This window comes from Mizuhopecten yessoensis, unplaced genomic scaffold, assembly GCF_002113885.1.
Source record: "Mizuhopecten yessoensis strain PY_sf001 unplaced genomic scaffold, ASM211388v2 scaffold7473, whole genome shotgun sequence".
NCBI lineage: Eukaryota > Metazoa > Mollusca > Bivalvia > Pectinida > Pectinidae > Mizuhopecten > Mizuhopecten yessoensis.
Genome location: NW_018407065.1, coordinates 1,483,971 through 1,502,917, shown reverse-complemented (window position 1 = coordinate 1,502,917; position 18,947 = coordinate 1,483,971). Strand labels below are relative to the sequence as shown.

At 37.8% G+C, this 18,947-nt stretch overlaps 1 protein-coding gene across 1 annotated transcript; it reads right to left on the bottom strand.

The window, feature by feature from the left end:
• Positions 1 to 571: 571 nt before the first annotated feature.
• LOC110453612 (aquaporin AQPAe.a-like) lies at positions 572 to 12,012 on the bottom strand. The gene is made up of 4 exons (XM_021502628.1): positions 11,025 to 12,012; positions 8,476 to 8,556; positions 2,813 to 3,052; positions 572 to 1,982 (listed from the first exon to the last, which is right to left on the bottom strand). Exons 1-4 carry the CDS (start codon positions 11,604 to 11,606, stop codon positions 1,950 to 1,952), a joined length of 936 nt encoding a protein of 311 aa, XP_021358303.1. The 5' UTR covers positions 11,607 to 12,012; the 3' UTR covers positions 572 to 1,949.
• Between the last annotated feature and the right edge of the window lie 6,935 nt (positions 12,013 to 18,947).

Genomic DNA, 18,947 nt, shown 5'->3' with positions numbered 1-18,947 from the left:
CAGTATCCGGCATACAGAGGGGAATCCTGTCCTGTCAGTATCCTCCATACAGAGGTGATGCCTGTCCTGTCGGTATCCGGCAAACAGAGATGTCAGTACCCGTTTACAGAGGTAAAGTCTGTCCCGTAAGTATCCGGCCTACAGTTGTAAAGTCTGTCCTGTAAGTTTCCGGCCTACAGAGGTGAAGTTTGTCTTGTCTGCAACAGATTCTTGCTGTGCGCGTGAAGTAAAGGTGACACATAGGGATCACTCCGTCTGCGTTGTCATCCGCGACGGTTTCCATGCGCTAACTCATCGAGGAATGCTTTAATTTTCATTAAACTTTCTACACATGCTATATAACCGGATCAATTTCGTTTTAGAACCAAATCTTAAAATCAACATTGCAGCCAGCGGCCATCTTTGATTTTGTGAATCTTCCGATAACCCTCGAAGAAATTACTTGATTTTCGTGAATCTTTCTACACAATTACTTAAGTTTGATTTTGACAAACAAACAACATGGCGGCCCGGAGACAAGCGACCTTGGACTTTTGTTTGTTAGGTTATCATACATAACTGACACACTGTTACTACAGACTATTAAATCTTTAATGAATCATGAATTTACACTTAATGCAATTTGATAAACAATACAAAATCTAAATGTTCTAGGGCACACCTGGGCCATTTAACATGAAACTGAGGTAATACCATACATACAAGATACATACAAATCTAGTGTCCATTTCCAAAATCCCACTTCCGAGATATAAGCCAGTTTTTATTCCATTCGAAACATTTTGTAAAAATCCTTTACGGACATATTACCATGGGAACGCGAGCTTTGACGCGACAAATCATGTAACAATTTTCTTAAACTTTATTGAATCCGAATGAGACAGGAACTGGCCAATCGGAGTGAGCTTTCGAAAGGCACATAGGAAATAAATTGGCACCAGATAGCTAAAAGACATAAAACATAGGGATATAAAATGTATATACGTGTACAAATATTTATAGATATAAGTAATGAAATAATGCTGGTAATTAAAAACGACCATTGAAAATCAACGTCGCTCAATACTTATTGATGTACAATGTATTGTGGGATTATGATATAGGAATTATATTAATCTTTCATTTAAAAATGAGAATAATAAAGAATTAGATGACACACTCGTCGTTATTATAACATGCATAGATATCTTGCTTATAATTTTATTAATAAAATGGATTGAATTTGATGCAAGTAGAATTAAATCAATAATTTCGTGAGCACCTCAGCTTCAGCATAAACAGTCATTTAAATGAAACGCATAAAATTGTATGCAATAAAAGTTAAAAGGAATATAAAATTGGTTAATAAAACAAAAGTTTTTTGCCATTTAGAACACTTTTAAAATTAAAACGTGATTTTTGTGTGTGTGCTTATTGTCGTGTATAAACGACCAGAGACATGCTTATTACACGTGGCTCCCGTTCCAACCGCTCGACAGGCGTATTGGCTTAGTTATCATATGTTCCCATTATTAAGAGTACACATATTTGAACAAAATGCATATTTTACAATAGTTCAACAACATCTCAAAATACTTTATACATTCAACACCCGATAGATCTCATATCCATTAATTCTGTTTAGATATAAAATACAGAACTTATATTGAATCCAAGATTTTGAAATTGACATGAACTTATGCCGATGTAATATACATATATATAAATCAACTTCTTAGTAATAGGAAATATCAGGCAAGAAAAGCTGACATATTATTAAATTATTCTCCATGTTTTTAAAAATGTAACCATCATTCACAAACACCTAATTTACATGTATGTAAAAATATATACCTTCCTCTTCACCATCATCATCTTATGAGTATTCTTCGACTGGAACTAAGAGTATTCTTGACTCAGATCATTTGTTGAGCTGATCTATGGCTCTTGGGCGCTTGATCTGTGATCAGTTACTCGCTAGCTGGTTTACCGTCAATGAGGGGCTACCGAAGAAAGGACGCTTCATTGTTGTGGAGGATTCGTAAACATTTGATGGACATATATAAAAAGTTTCTAAGATTTGTTTCCAGATATTTTTAAAAGCTAATTATTTTTTCCGAAAGATCATTTTTACATCAGAATGATAACCAAATATAGCCAAATCATTATTAAAATCATCGCCAACTCGTGTATTACAAACATTGAAAGCCAATCGTTTGAAGTCTTTATTTCATTTAATAGTATTTGATTCAATTTTTCAACATATAAAATCATGTATATAACAGAATGTCTGATTAAATATGTGTGTTGACTGTTAATTGTCCTAGGTTTCTATTCACCATAATCTGTATTACCACACATTATAAACGGAAATGGTCATGTTTGTCTTGGTCTTGGATAGTATTCACCAGAAAACAATTATTGCATTCTTTCCGCATTGCACCTTGACATACGTATCTAGTTATATATAGATGACGCATGCATCCATTATCCATTATATTAGCACTATAACAGTACCGATATATTATGACTCGTATACTGTCGTTCTTTAAAGCACCATTTTACTCCCCCGAACCTTGTTTGATTGACTATGACTAGATGCGGTTTTGCTGGACGAGGGCTGCCAGCAGTATAATCCTATGCTCATATTGAGTTGAAATGGTATTTCATTTTATCTTTCATAGGATTTGTTAACACTTTTATAATTTCAACTGAACATCGAAGGGCGAAATGGTTCTTTAAAGAAAGACGAACTCCATTAATTAATTAAAAGTTCTAGATTTAACAAATCAGAATAAACAAACATTTATTCTGCTCCGTTTGGCTGCTTCACCTCATCATCTTGCACTTCCGCTTGCGCAGCCTCCACGTCTACTTCCGCCTCTGGCTCTGCCTCTTTCTTCATTTCGATCTCGATGATCTCGACCTTCTCATCAGACGCCGGCTTCTCCTTGGGTTTGCGGCTTCTGATCAAGAACTTTCGTGTTCGGGAGAAGGTAGCACCGGCGGAAAAGAGGTATTCATACAAGATGGCGGCTAAAAATCCTCCAACCAGGGGTCCAATCCAGAAAACCTGCAATGATATAATAAGTTATTTTAAAGGTATGAAATGATGTCATGATAATGCTTATATGAACACGATCTGGTTTTGAAAAGGCGACAACACCTTGAATATTTTCTTTAAACATGAACAGTTATTTAATTTTCTACATGCAATGAAAAAAATAACAAAAGCAGAAACTTCAAAATGACGAGGCCAGAAAATACCAACAAGTTGACTCACGGAAAAACGATCCGGTAAGTAGGGTTAGACATATCAACATAAACAGTGCTTTGCCTTTTTTGCAAAAAATATAAATCTAACTTCTCATTAAAACATCGCAGTTTCCTGCATACAGAATAATACCTGACCTATTCTACATATAGCATATTATCGGTAAAGCTACACGAGACATCTAGTAAACGCCCAAAATGTTCGCCTCTGAATTGTAAACGGTTTCCGACGAGCTTCTGTACCCACGCATATCACACTGTCGACCCCATCACACATGTCTTGACCCCTCCCCTTTTCTACTCCTGCCCATAATTAGCTGTTTATTTTGTTCCGCTTTGTTGCTTTCCTTACATTTCCTTAAGTTCCACAATGAGTTAAATTGCAGCGTATCGTTCTTACATTATATCCGACAGAATTGACCCCGAAACAACGATTAGGGTTTCACTACACACAGAAGACCACACTGAATCATTCCCTTTGAAATAAAATCTTAAATTGTCTGGGAAGCCGACATGTTGAACTCGCGAGAAGGGGCTTTATTACTTGTCCCCTTGCTTGATTATGTAGTGAACCCAGTAATATAGATTGACATGGCATCACTTTACATTTTATACATAGAATTAACTCGATTTATAGCCTTCACGAGTACCTAAACCTTGAATCAAAAGTGTGGGTTTTAGCTAAACTAAAACCAATGATATTCTGTTTCTTTTTCTGTGCAAATACCTATTGCGAAGTTAAAAAAAAAATCTCCAGTAGAATACCATATATCGGCCATCGTAAGTACGCATCATGATCTCTTTGAAACAACTTTAATGAATATATCTTGCACCCAGCTTTATGTTGATCAAAATCATAGTTTTGTCATTTTAAGTGTTTTTTCCACGAACTCTAATTCAAAAGGGGCTACAGTCTGCAACTTAATTATCAAAAAAAAATGACAAAAACTCAATTCCATACAAAAATAACGGACGACTTTTTATTGTAATCGTTGGTGAATAGCTTCCTTATTATATAATTCTAAATGACTAGATATGGCTGATTTAAGATGGAGAGAAGTTTTGGAGAATGAGATACGGGCATGAAGCAAGAAAACAAAGGCAGCCTTATCTTGCTTCTATAGAAATAAGGTTATAATACATAGACGGATGCTTTGTGGAAATGTGTTTTTAGTTAAGTTTCAGTTTCCCTGTGATGTCGTGGAATAGGACTACATAACCCAAGACCTTTAAAGTGGCTCCCTAAGTGCCAAGTACCGATATCCCCATTACAAGTCAAGTGCCCCGAAACCTCCAACCTTACATACTTGATATACTACCGACATCACTGGCAGAAGTTCTGTGTGCAAAACAACTTTCATTGGACAGAATTATCTCATTAAAGTTTTAAACAAACTCGGGTTTAACAATGACACAGTTTGTAATGAAATATGCGAATGTGCAAATAATTTTACTATGATGTTATTGTTTAAGAATAAAGTTACCCTTGTTTTTTTACAATTCTTCTTCCCAGAAGCCAGGGTCTATTTGAAACTGAAAACTGGAGGGGAGCGGGCCGTGGTAGCGTGTGGGGTGTGTGTCAAAGGGTTCGGAAATGGTCCACGTTTGGTGGTATTAATGCCGAAACTGCTCTATGATCCCGTATTAACGATATTGTATTTCAATTTTGATTATTAAACAGACAAAGCATAGACAATTTCTTCATCAATTAGTGAGAATTTCTGTCGAATTATAGAAATTGGCCTGTGTAAGTTGATACAAAAAGCGATGGCTCGGCACGTTTCTAGCACGAGGGAGCTATTTCATTCAGATGAGCCATACACGACTGATTTATGGCAATGTTGTACTCCCACGAGTTAACTTCACACTAACTTTGGGTAATGGTTCGATTTATTTTAGCACTTTAATCCCCATGTCTGTGTATCCACGTCCACATTTCTGTATCTTATGCGTTTAGACCTCTCCTGCTGAAAGACTGTACTCTGACCCAACATATTTGCATATTAATTCATACATTAAAGCGTAAACTTGCATCCTCTTTTTTAGTAATAAGAAATAGCGTACACGTGCTCGGCGTGGAGTGGTATAGAGTGGCGCTAAGTAATTTCTTATCTCAACAAACGTATCAGTGATAACCTTTACAAGCGTTAAGACCACATAAACATAGAAGATGTACTAAATCTATATGAGATACAACGAAATAAAAAATGATTGGTGATCATATATAACCGCAGTGAAGAAAGAAAATGCCCCAAAGATTTTTATAAAAAGAAAAAGGGAGATAACTAACATAAAAAATCAGCTGCTCAATTTCTAATTTGCTGTTTACCAATACAACATAGTACTACCTGGTGCATATTAAATCTAGAAACACCATTGCCTGTGTGCGCTTATAAGCGGATGTTTTGCCACTTACAACTGATATTGTTGACCCGATTCCCTTTAGCTAATTTTAAACTGGCCTTGCATCCCGAGTTCTGTGGCTGCGGTGGAATAGTTTATCAGAAGAGCCACTTAACTGAGAAAAAACTGATTACATTTTCGGTGTGACGGGAGGGGGCGAGACCTCTGTCTCAGTGCTCCTACTGGTAATAATCCACTGCGGGCTCAACTCGGTAACAGAGCCAGCAAATATTGGGCCAAATTGCTACCGTCATCTTTTCATCACAAATAAATTTGTTTTTCAACTTATCAATGAGTACGTCAAGGGAAAACGTGTTTACCTCGTCTTTTGAAAAGTTGATTCTTCGTACATTCACGCTCACGAAAACAGGTACATTTTAAATAGCTGAATATGTGAGAAGTAAAGCCCTAATGCGTAGAAAATATGCAGTTCAGGTTACAGGAAGACTTAACTTTAGATATGCTACCCTTTTCGGGTGTTTTTATCATTTCAAAAGGCTCTAGCATTCCGCTGTTCACATTCTAGTATAATTACTACTCCAATCCTCAATCTAATGTCCCGACCTTTTAAATTAACCAATGCCAAAACGAATAACCCTGCTAACCCTTAGTTGCCTTTGTTATCATAGTGCTATAGAGATTACCCGGTGATAACGGCGTGTATCAGATGTGTTACTATCAGCAGGCAGAATACCAAGCAGAAATTTCAAAAAAGTTAGGTCCTTTCTGATTGGCTCATTTAAAAGATGGCATTCATTTTGAAAAAGTACAAACAACATTCGTGTTAAGTTTCTGGCTAACTTTACAGATGTTCTTGATCGTTAAAAAACAAAGATGTCAAAACTATTTTATCTGCGCCGCCTGGTGAATTTGTAAGATATCCCTACTCTGACACCTGTTCAAACTAAGCAGATGGGTTTAAGTTTCGACAGTTTCCCATGCTGTTTTTTTCTTTGACGATCCATTTAACAACCATGAAAAAATGTCGAAATACATATTCAATTTCAATTTGTCCCCACAGGCCAAGTTTCGCCGAAAACAACAATTCTAACTTCCTTAGCTGTAACAAGTTTGACCTAGATTTACAATGCATGGTTGGGTAACGTCTGTATTCCAGAAGGAGTGAGATGGTAGTGGCGGTATTTATAGTGGAATCTGTACTAACTTAATTTAACAGACTCGAGGTGATTTAGTGTATTTTCTCTAACAGAATATCTCCATTAGTGTTGACGAAAATGAAGACGATAGATGGTGCTTAAGCATCGTTTTATAGTAACAGTTAGATTGTGCTATTTGAATGTCTATATTAGTTTTGTTTTTGCAGAATCTATCTAATACATCGACTTGACGTCAGTTAAAAGTTTGTGTAACTGATTTATTGTGTATTACTAAAACACACACAATAACTTAACCTCGCTGCGTATAACATTCCCCAGTTACTCCACATAACCAGTTATCAGAATAAACCTACGAAAAGTGCCCCTGTCTGTCAACTCACATGTCATACCTGCTGTGTATAGGTGTTGGTTAATCACACCTAGTACGTTACCGAGCATGTAACCACCGACTTCCTGTTGAAGTTTACCGGTAGGTGGGGAAACGTTCCTAGGGATGAACGTATATATATGTTCACTTTGTGATCAGCAAGTTATTGGTGATGAATACCACTATGTATTTGAATGTAGCCTTTTTCGTACTAGAAAATTTCCAGCTTCCAAATACTATCAAATACCGTGAACTATTTTGCACAACTAATATGAAATTAATGAAAAAACTTTGTAACTTTCTGAGATGTGTTATACAAACATTCCAGTCTCCAGGCTAACTTACTTATTCCAATGCTGTATATTGTTTATTATGTATGTTAATCATGTTTCGTTTGTATCGATCTGAGTGTTCAATAAAGTTCTGTTCTGTGTAACACCTTCCGTCACATTGAATGGATCAAACTATAGTATGGGATGGTTTGAAGATTGGCGCCCCTTTCCTTGCGTTCGTGGAGATTACTTACGATAATAGATCATTTTATTTTTACTAGTGATGACCTCTACAAACTCTCAGAAAACATAAAAATCAAACAAGATAACAAATATTTAAAGTATCCGGGTAACCAGCTGTAATGCTAATTGTGTGATATTTTTTAAAATTGTTAATTAGCAAATGTATGTCCTCAATTCCTGTGCGGTATGTGTTTCTATGATTTTTTTTAACATTTTCACTTTATGACCTGCAAAGTGATTAATCCTGGCAGTGGTATTGTGGTTACCCTGTACGTACTGACATACCACGTAAAAAAGGACAATCGCTAGCTGTTTCATATAAGCCGTATGAATGCCAAAACTGTAAAGGTCGTCAGTTTAATTGCCTTGTTTTCGCTCACATCACTTATAGATCATTATAACATGCCAAAACCATTCCATGTCACATTGAAAACGACCGTAACAGGGGCCAAGAGAGGAGGTGAACGTAGAGGTAATGGGGAGACAAAATGGGGGACAAGTGGGATGGGTAAAGATACAAGAGAGTAAGGGAGGATAGGAACAGGAAAGGGAGGAATGGGGCAAGGGAGAAGGTGAAAAACAAAAGATTAAAACACAAAGGCGAAGATGAGAGACTTCAGGTGGGGGTGTAAAAGAGTAAGGCGACGGAGGAGCGGAGGGTCAAAAGGGGAGTTGAGGGATGAAAGATATCAATAGGAAAAGGTGGGGGTGGAAGGCTTGGGGTGGAGGGGCAAGGAAGGAGGACGTGGATTCGCGGGACGAAGTAGGTAAAAGATGACATAATAGATTAACCTACTAAAGTTCTCTCTGTTCGACTTACCCAGTGGTTTTCCCATTTACCGGTTACGACTGCTGGACCGAAGCTCCTGGCTGGGTTCAAACTACATCCGGTGTACTGGATCTGAAAACGAGGAAAATCGGTGAAAAACGACTTCTAAATTACAAAATTTGTTTAGTTTTATGCATTTGACATGTCGTTAAAAGTACTAATAGCGCTGAATACCATCCTATCATGGACTGTTTAGTTATGTGTTCCCGTATACTGGTCTCATTACGTCTTAACGTTAATGGAAGGGGGTCCAGAAACTTTGACTTAATACTGCTAACCGAGGTTTACCTCACGGACAATCAAAACGATTGTAAACGAACGACTATCTAGAACATACTATTATAAGGAACCTACATGGATGCCACTGTATCTGGACAGTCAGTTCTGCGGATATCAATCCGTTATGTATTGGCGATCGGAGCGTCAATTTTCCGAATCGATTTGGTTCGGAACATCTAGCTTCGACATTACAGTTGGTAACGCGAGTTAATTTCTTTTTAAGATATTAATATATTTCGGTACCCTGTAGTGAGTTGAGTATCTCTTTAGAACGTTACGACCGAATTACGCTACCGCCATGTAAGACTGTGTTATACGTTACCCTGGTATTATTTCTCTTTACAATATCATGCCAGTGTTACGGTACCCTACTGTGATTTATCTTAACAATGCCGTGATGCCTGTGTTACTGTACCCTGCTATGATTTATTTTACAATTGACTGTACCCTGTTATGATTTCAGAATCCCGTGATGTCATGTGTTACTACCGCAACATATAGCTGTCATTAAATTAATATTCTGATTCCATTTGGAAAAAAACCCACAAATACTAAACTCGTGTATAGTTATAGGGGGGAATTAGACAATTATAAATTCAGATAATTGAGGTCACTGTTTAAGCAAAGCTATATAAATATTTTAAAGATTTAATTGGAATGTAATTTGTTTTAATTAAATCTTTTTATGTAATTTAAATTCAAACCAGGGACAGTTCTGAGTGATTAGGACATCATTCTGTCGCTCAATGGGGAAAATATGTAAATAAATAAATGTAATGGCCAGTTATAATCTTTAGGATTAGAAGTATAATCCTTCTTCTGATACAACGTACGGAACTAACGTACGGAACCTAGCCATTTCACACGCTGTTTGCTGCTACGTTTATTTTACAATCTTTTTTGTCATTTTGATGCCTTCACATCATTTTTTTACTTTTCATCCTTGAAGTAAAACTTTTATTGTCACTTTAAACTGTTTCACTTTAATAATTACACTATGACTGCAACAGCTTGTTTGGGGAAGCAACAGCTTTATGGGAGCGATGGAAATATCACAAAGAAAAAATAAAGATTATTATGTGGGTATAAAAAGCTGAATAATCTTGTGAATCAAGAAAGGGGCTGAAACCGTAAACATGATTTGAGGGTGACGCCACAATCAGAGCGGAAGAAACTTTAGCGTCCTGGGGTGGGGCGCTTTCACAATCCGAAACCAGCCAATCAGAGCGCGCGTTACAAATATCTAGCGGCAGCTTCGGATGTTGGCAGTTGCACAGGAGCCATTGTCCAGTGGGGACGCTATCGGTAATTATGCTAATTAACCCCGCGGGATCCGTGCCTCGCCCTCTGTCTAACCGCCAACGTTTAAAATGTGCGGCATTTTAATTTACACGCTCACGGCTTCTGTCACCTTCTAGTACTGCGCTATTCAAACATCGATGAACGGGGCAATGACAATAAGGCCGTTTGGCGGGAGACTATCGAAGAAAACGCAATGCGAGGGTCGTTAAATTTCCATAATAAATAGATGAGAAGAAAGAAATCAAATAAGTTCGTCACTAACAAAGAAAAATGTGTACCATTATTGTACAGGGTTGAACGCGTGATGTTGAAGTCAGTACGCGGAAATCTGGCCACAATGTTTGTGGGCCGAGAAAAAAAGGCGCTAATTTTGCAATTATTACATACTTTGTGTAGACCACTTAATTGACTGTAGCCGCGTGATATTGTTATTACATGTATATAACAATAGTTATAGAAAATGTTGCTGAGTTTGGTATTTACGCAACAGTGAATCCGACATATTAGAAAGTAAAACAATTGTCCGTATAGAAGCGATGATAATTGACCGAGTACTTTATATACAGTGTCATTGCTCCCATATACTTAGTTTCGATTTCAGGTTTGTTCATGTATATTTGGTCAATGCATTCATAATAGCATAACAGAAGGTAATTTACATAAAGATAATTTATAATCCAGCTAATTAATTCAAAGACAATGGTAAACATTAAAATAGACCTTGTATGAAGCTATATAAACGAGACACAATTAAAGTGATGACAGGTATAAAACATGCAGTATACACATTAATCATCATACCAGGTAGGTCTGTTAATACCATCAGTTAATGTTCGCGTATTCTCCTGTTTTTATTACGAGGTAATCAAACAGATTTTTAAAGTTACACGTGACTATGGAACTGTCAGTGAGACAATAACCACAGAGAAGTATGTAAATAAATTTTTAAAAACACTTACGGCCACCAAATGTCCAGCTACCACTGCAAGACCAATGGTCAAGGGGGCAGATCCGTTCAAATCGTTCCTTTCTGTGTCAATGGAAGCTAACACAGTGAAAACCAAAACGAATGTAATCATAAGCTCCACACCAAAGCCCTGGGCATCGGTGACCGCGCCCTTAAGGGCGTTTACTCCTAGGGTCCCCTGGGTGTCCATGGGGGTGAGGCCGTACAGAATCCCGGCACCTACCAATCCTCCCAGGATTTGGGCCACGATGTACATAATTCCACGGACAATACTGACCCGTCTGGTGACAAGGGCGCCGATGGTCACCGCGGGGTTGATGTGACCCCCGCTAATGTGACCGATGGCCCATACCATTGTGCCAACAATTAAACCGAAAGTAAGGGCTATCTGGACGGTGGAAGGGGGCAACGCTAATAAGTCTGTGCCCGACACCCCCCCGGTAGATTGCTGGGGTAAGGCTGAGGCACACCCGAAAAACACCAGGAACATAGTTCCCACCAACTCGGCGGCTACGGAGCGCCATAGATTGGGGCTAGTAAGATCCTCCAAATTCTCCTGCATGATTTTCCACATGGTCCGATACCAGTTCCTATTGATACAAAGTTCTGTTGCTACTGCGACCACGCTGGTCCGGCTACAACTTCTTATACTTTGAAAATTTAATTTCCCCCACACGCTCACTACGCATGCGTTTTGACAAGCGGTTTGGCACTGGTATTGGTCTGAGGGATCTCCTGTTCATTAAAAACAACCTCTGCAAACCACGCCCATTTACTACAGAGGGAATTCGGTCCAAAGGGAACGCCGACAGAAACAGAATCCTAGCTTACACCACTCCAAACTGGGTCTCCCGTAAATTTGAAAAAAAGTGACGGTTGTGTCAGCCTCGCCGCTATAGCTACTACACACAATAGATGAACGATTAGCAGTACCGTTCTCTTGGCTAACAAACACAGATACTAAGTCGTCATCACATGTGCTGTATTTATATGGCGGGCTGGGCTGTTAGGAGCGGAAATATCAAAACTACTGACCCTCGAATCCCATCCTTTAGATACACTCGTATATGTATCTATACAGCCCACACCGCACTGCCAAAACACGTACATTAATCTGTCTTGCACAAATAAATTAGCATAATATGAATGATAACATTTAACTTAAGTGCAGTGACGGTGAATTTTAATTATGTTTTCTTTGTAGAGGTTGAATTGTTTGGAATTTTATTTTTTTATATTCTATATACTCAATTTTCTGATACGTATCTTGGCTCATTCGCTGTAGTGACTGACACACGTAATGCGTGTGTAACTGTAACAGTCGCTGTACCAGATGTTAACCTCCTGTATCACTATATATATTACAAACCCGTGCAGATTATCACAGCATTATGGGACTAGGCACGAAAGGTCGTTGGTTGTTGAACCTTCACACGGACGGGCACAGTGGAGAGGGGAACAACAATAGTAGACGTGAAATCCGAAGCAAATGGTTATTGTTTTTCCTTATCATTATGCTAAGAACATTTTTCCTGGTCATTTCTTGAAAAGTGATCGCAATTTTCAACTTTGGAAACAGTAGCAACAGATACAAATCTCTTATGAAAGTAATTGTAATCTGCAATTACTCAAAATTGTTTCTTATCATATTTTTTCAGCATTAAAGAGTTTATCGTCAGTGAGACCATACTAATTTTCAGCTACAGAAGTTGATTAAACATTCAATACAGTTCAAGGTACTCTCACATCTGTATTTACAGGCAACTTCCGTCCAACCACAATGTGACCTATTGTAAGTTGACGTTAAATACAGGTTCTGTTAAAATAAAAACAATTTCGATGGTGATTTTCGACAAAATAGTGTCTCCTTACACGGGTGGTCTTCTATTGAGTAGTTATGACTAATGAGATAAAGAAAGCCCAAATTGTTGTAATTAGCAGATAACCATCATTTATCCTAGATGATATACAAACTCTTTTTATGACGTTTATGTAGTTTTTCAGAAATTTCAGCATTGAAAGTTAATATTGATAAAACAAGTGATTTGATAAGGTGTTTAAAAAACTAGCGCAGATGTTTACTATCGTAGATGTAAACTAAACAGGGGGTGGGGCATGGTCCTTCACACACCGGTACCTACGTACAGAGATTTACAGGGGGCGGGGCAGGGTCCTTCACACACCGGTACATACGTACAGAGATTTACAGGGGGCGGGGCAGGGTCCTTCACACACCGGTACATACGTACAGAGATTTACAAGGGGTGGGGCATGGTCCTTCACACATCGGTACCTACGTACAGAGATTTACAGGGGTTGGGCATGGTCCTTCACACACCGGTACCTACGTATAGAGATTTACAGGGGATGGGGCATTGTCGTTTACGCACCGGTACCTACGTACAGAGATTTACAGGGGATGGGGCATTGTCGTTCACGCACCGGTACCTACGTACAGAGATTTCCGCGTGGAAACCATAATATTTACAAATGTTGATTATATGTAAATATTGTTTATGTGCGCATACATTAGATACGTCATTCAGAAAAATAATATCACAGTAAATGACTTGACAAGGTAATGTGTATCATCTACTTTGTATCTCGTTATGATATAAAGTAGTTAGGTTACTATCATCCAGATACAGATGACATTATGCCGGAATTGACTCATTTCTCCCGTAAACTGGACACATATGTAAAGCTTGGTATTTCGGGAATGCTAATATCTTTACCGCGGAATGACAGAACATGAATCGTAGCCCTCATCCCGATGATAAAAGGTGGTATCACTCTTAAGGGGTCATCAACATTTCGTCTCCTGGCATGATGACGCTGTACAACTATATAGGTCAATAAGACAATTAAGAAGATTTTGACAGTAAGCTTATCTATTGTATTTACCATTGTGTGTCTATGTCAGGGTTTCGCGTATACCGGTGTTTCTCTTTTTGTTTTTACATTATTTATCCAATAAATCAAACGAACGTGAAGTTGTGTGGCACCTTTGTGCTATCCATGTTTAATCTAGATATCATGAAATTGATTACTTGATATCAAAAATGATTACTTGATGTTTAATTGATTTCTTGATATAAACAATTCGCCTCTCGATATCTATATATGAAAAATTGATATTTATATTTTATCAATAAACCAATGTTCTATGTTGAATAAAGGATTTGGATATAAAGATCCTTTTTTACCAATAATAAAGCAAGCTTTAAAAACCTACATGAATCCTTTTGAGTATCTGTCATTTACTTATCGTGTAAACCTTCAGATACCCACTCCTATGATATATGTCTCTGTGGATATCTGAACATGCGTCTTCGTGGATATCAGAATGTGATCCCTTGGATATCCGGAGATGTGTTGCCGTGGATATCAAAATGTAGTTCATTGGATATCCGGAGATGTGTCTCCATGGATATCGGAATGTGAGTCCGTAGATATCCGAAAATGTGTCCCTGTGGATATCAGAATGTGATCCCTTGGATATCCGGAGATGTGTTGCCGTGGATATCAAAATGTAGTTCATTGGATATCCGTAGATGTGTCTCCATGGATATCAGAATGTGAGTCCGTAGATATCCGAAGATGTGTCGCCGTAGATATCAGAATGTGATCCCTTGGATATCCGGAGATGTGTTGCCGTGGATATCAAAATGTTATTTCGCAGATATTCAAATATGCGTCTCCGTGGATATCAAAATGTGGTTCATTGGATATCCGTAGATGTGTCTCCATGGATATCGGAATGTGATTCCGTAGATATCCGAAGCCGTATCTCTGTGGATATCAGAATGTGATTATGTAAATATCCGAAGATGTGTCGCCGTGGATATCAGCATGTGACTCCGTAGATATCCTAAGATTTGTCGCCTTGAATATCCGAATGACCTTCCGTAATATCCGACGATGTGTCTGCTTGAATATCATTCTGATCCTGTTGATATCCGAAGATGTGTCTCTGTGGATATCAGAATGTATTTTTTTTGATATCCGAAGATATGTCATCGTAGATATCAATTTATGATTCCGTGATATTCGAAAATGTGTCTCCGTGGATAACAGACTATGGTTCCGTGTTATCCGAATACTGATACTGCACGTCATTAGTGACGTCGACGTACCGCAGAATAGAGACATCATGTCGAGATAACATCACATCACGTCGATAGTTCTGTCTCAGCCCGTGTGAACACATGTACAGTTAGGTAGACTGGATCAACCAGAAATCAGTTTCCGTTAAGCGCCCTATTTCAATACAAACTTACAGATGGTAAATTTACCGTTAATTTAAAAAATACTAACACGTTAATCTCATGCAAATCAAAGGTATATTGAGTAAGTAAAGATTTCGCTTTGAGAGAGTACTAGAATTCCAATATAACTGCCTTTTATATCCTTGTTCACACGGTTCAAGGAGCAGAACGTTCAGTCATCTGTAAATGGTAGTAAATAAACAAATTTGTTTAATTCGAAACACATGTAACGGACGAATAACTCACACATGTGCACACCGAATTGTAAGTAGATTTTGTTTACAATTATATCTTGCTGCAAAAGCGGATTAAGATATGGCTAGTGAGAGATTCTCATCCATATGACCTGGGGTCGACAGACCTATCGCGCCCGTTCTTTCCGCTCTTCTGATTTAGGAACTCTTCAAAGAAAAACACCTGCACGTGCTTTTCAAAGATAACAGACAGAAACAAATGATAAGGGTGGATCCGGAATGTTATCATACTTTGTTGACCACCACTACTGATATACGCCATCTTGAAAGTATCAGAGAAACCGATCGTATTTATTTCGAATATCTGAGTCGATGTAAAATTGTATTTTTCTTCTGTTTGCAGGATTTAATTCTAATTAAATAATGATTAATTTCATATTCCATTTCCGTTCAGTTTACTTTTGTTAAAAAGCAAGAGCTTACATAGAACCTAACGTGTTATTGTACTTAAAGTCACGTGATTGAACAAACATCATAATCCTTTTCCCGCGTGTTCAGTAAGTCAAATCGCAGCAAAATATTAAAACACGAGACGATTATCTTCTCTATGGCAACATATAACTGGGCCATACTGATTAACGTTTTAAAACGCCTTTAAAACTATGGTCTTTTAATTACGTTACCAATTAAGAAACATGAAAAGTTTTAATCGTGATCGTATAGAATATGTAAACCGTCTTTTTAAAGTTCACATCAAACAAGTTTTTCTCCATATGGTAACCCACTTGTAGAGGAATGTCGAGTATGGTAGTAAGACCGTGTTTGTGGTAGTAGTGGTTTTACACGTGTGGCACAGAGGGAGGGGGCAATCCAACTTGTTTTAAGGTTAGAATGTTTTCAATTAAAACAGTGACTCTCGGTTCGGCATGAGCTTTGATAACGTTACCAGATTGAAACGCCATGTAAACCACATAGGCCACCGAGGTACAGTGAAACTCTATCTGTTTATCCGCCAAACACATGTTCGGGAGTTGTTACCCCGGCCTAAGGATCTCCCGCGTGTCGTGGTGCAGCCATTATCATTCACTTTGTCATGCAATGATCATATAGCCAAAGAAAAGACTATTTAAACAATACCGATGTCGGGTAATTCATAATTTATACGTTTACCTTTCATGTTTGCAGGTATGGGAAAAATAACTTCCCTACAGAATAATTATGCATCTCACTGTCTAACGCTACTAATGTGGGATTGCATACAAAATATGTTGTGTCGTCTGCTAAGGAGAGCATTGCAGAGGTCAACATCAATCCTTTAACCCCCACCCCCTACCCAATCCCGTTCAGCCCCACCGCCATTTCAATGTACACTTCATTTAGGGGGTTTGTGGTTTTACAACAGTTGGAAGCTGACATGGGAGTAAAAGAAGTCGTCATTTCTTTACTAATACATAGGAGTTCCAAGAGAGTAACACAACGTACATGACGGTAGAAACACTGTATACATACACTGATGTGTTCGAGTTTGCTTTTTATTGTGTAATGTTTGTTTTAAACAGGATTTCGTAGGGATACCAGACTTTTTGTACTGATGAACATATCCATGATTGCGCCTGGAACACGGGTGGATTCGTACATCCGCGCGAGAAACGAGCGCCACCTGCAAAGACAGATAAAGTCAGTTATATGCGAGGTACTGCTTTGATTACATGACTAAAACGGTTCTTTATTTACGTTTTATATTTATAGAATACTTCAGACCAACACATGATTATCTCGTTTCATTCCTAATTTGTTTCAGAGAACTTCAACCGAACAACAACGGCGGACAAAGCTACGTCAATGACGTCACGTTACCATAACGTAAAATGATGCTAAAACGAAAGTCATTTTTGTTCAATCAGCTTTTCAGCTATAAAGTAGTTCCGGCTATTATTGAGTTATTATATATAAATGTTTGTATTGTCACCTGTTCAATGCAGAGGATTTTTGTATTAGTTGGCATGAGAACATGTAATACAAGACGATAGTGAATAGAAACCCTAACCCTAATCAATTGATGAGATATAATTACTAAGTTTATTAGACAACGAGATGTGCAATGACACTAATATAACTCTAGTGCTGGGGCTTTTCCTGTAATAACGATATTTTTTACTGTTTTTTTTCCTTTTACATTCCAGGATAATGCATCAACATAATTTCACGAGTTGATGACTTTGTCATTCCGTTTGATGATGTAAGCATAAATAGATTGCACGTGACCGTAAACTATGCAGCGCCGCTTATAAGAAGAAAATTCGTTTGTCGTCATTCAGGAGTTATTGTGATATTTCCAGAAATTCAAGTCACAGAAATAACGTTGCTTTACTCTCTAAATAAAGAACAAACGTTTATATATATCTACATGTATCCCGACTGGGTTTCAAACCCACGATTTCCCCTGACATAACGTCTGTTATACCGATCGAGCCAACGAGCTGGTCATGAATATCCATTCAAAAATATAATTATCAGCTTTAATGCAAATGTATTTCAAATTCAACCTATTGTAGTTTCCGATGACATATTTAATTTTGTTTTTAAATTTCATTATGATTTGTAATATTAGTGTGAATATCTCATATTTACGCGAGTACTTTATACTCGTTGTGACATGCGTCTGTTCACACATTAAGCCTCGTCTAGCCTTTTGCCTTCTGGCCCTTGTAGATATAATGCTGTTTTATGGTTAAATACCAATAGTGTATGAGATTTTAAAACACCAATAAATAACACCTTATTCTATATTAGCTCTCGTGTCTTGATTTATTCCGTTCATTTTTGTAACAAGACATCTGGTTCGTTTTAAATGTCTTGTCTTCCAATTTCAAATACTGCCACAAAAATATGAACAGAGAAGCGTCAGCTCGCGCTCATAGACATTCCCCTATATCTATTATATCTCCTCAGTCACTGATAAATACTCTGTATATCTTACATTGTACATATGCGAACTTTGGTCGGAGTGATGTTAGTAAAGAGAGATGTGTTTGTGTTATAAATAACATTGAAGGCTGACATGCAGCTTTGCTGTTCTAAACAGTCAAATTCCACGTAGTCCGAGGGGAATTTCACCACTTATAATCGGCCCTTTTGCTGACCAGAAGCCCTTAACATTGAACATCTGGACGAGTGGTCTTCAAAATCTCTAGTAACAAATCTTAAAAATAGTCTCACATGTGCCCTGATAAAGAGATGGAGTAAGTGTAATGTTAAGTACAAGTGTCATAATTCTCGAAACATTAAATAGTCTGGAATTCAAAAATAAGCACCGCGGTGTTCAGTAAAGCCAACGACCCAGTAATTATGTTTTACAAACAGACAATTTGAAGTGTTCACACTGTGAGATAAAGGAATTAAGGTCAGCATACGTCATCCCAAACTTGTATTACTTGTCGCGGGATAAATATT

Excerpts from the sequence above, each read along its gene's own strand:
- LOC110453612 (XM_021502628.1), bottom strand. The coding sequence starts at position 11,606 with ATGTGGAAAATCATGCAGGAGAATTTGGAGGATCTTACTAGCCCCAAT. Across the intron at positions 3,053-8,475 it reads GTAAATGGGAAAACCACTGG|GTTTTCTGGATTGGACCCCT; the intron begins GTAAGTCGAACA and ends ATATCATTGCAG. Across the intron at positions 1,983-2,812 it reads CGGAAGTGCAAGATGATGAG|CCCCTCATTGACGGTAAACC; the intron begins GTGAAGCAGCCA and ends TTTCTTCGGTAG.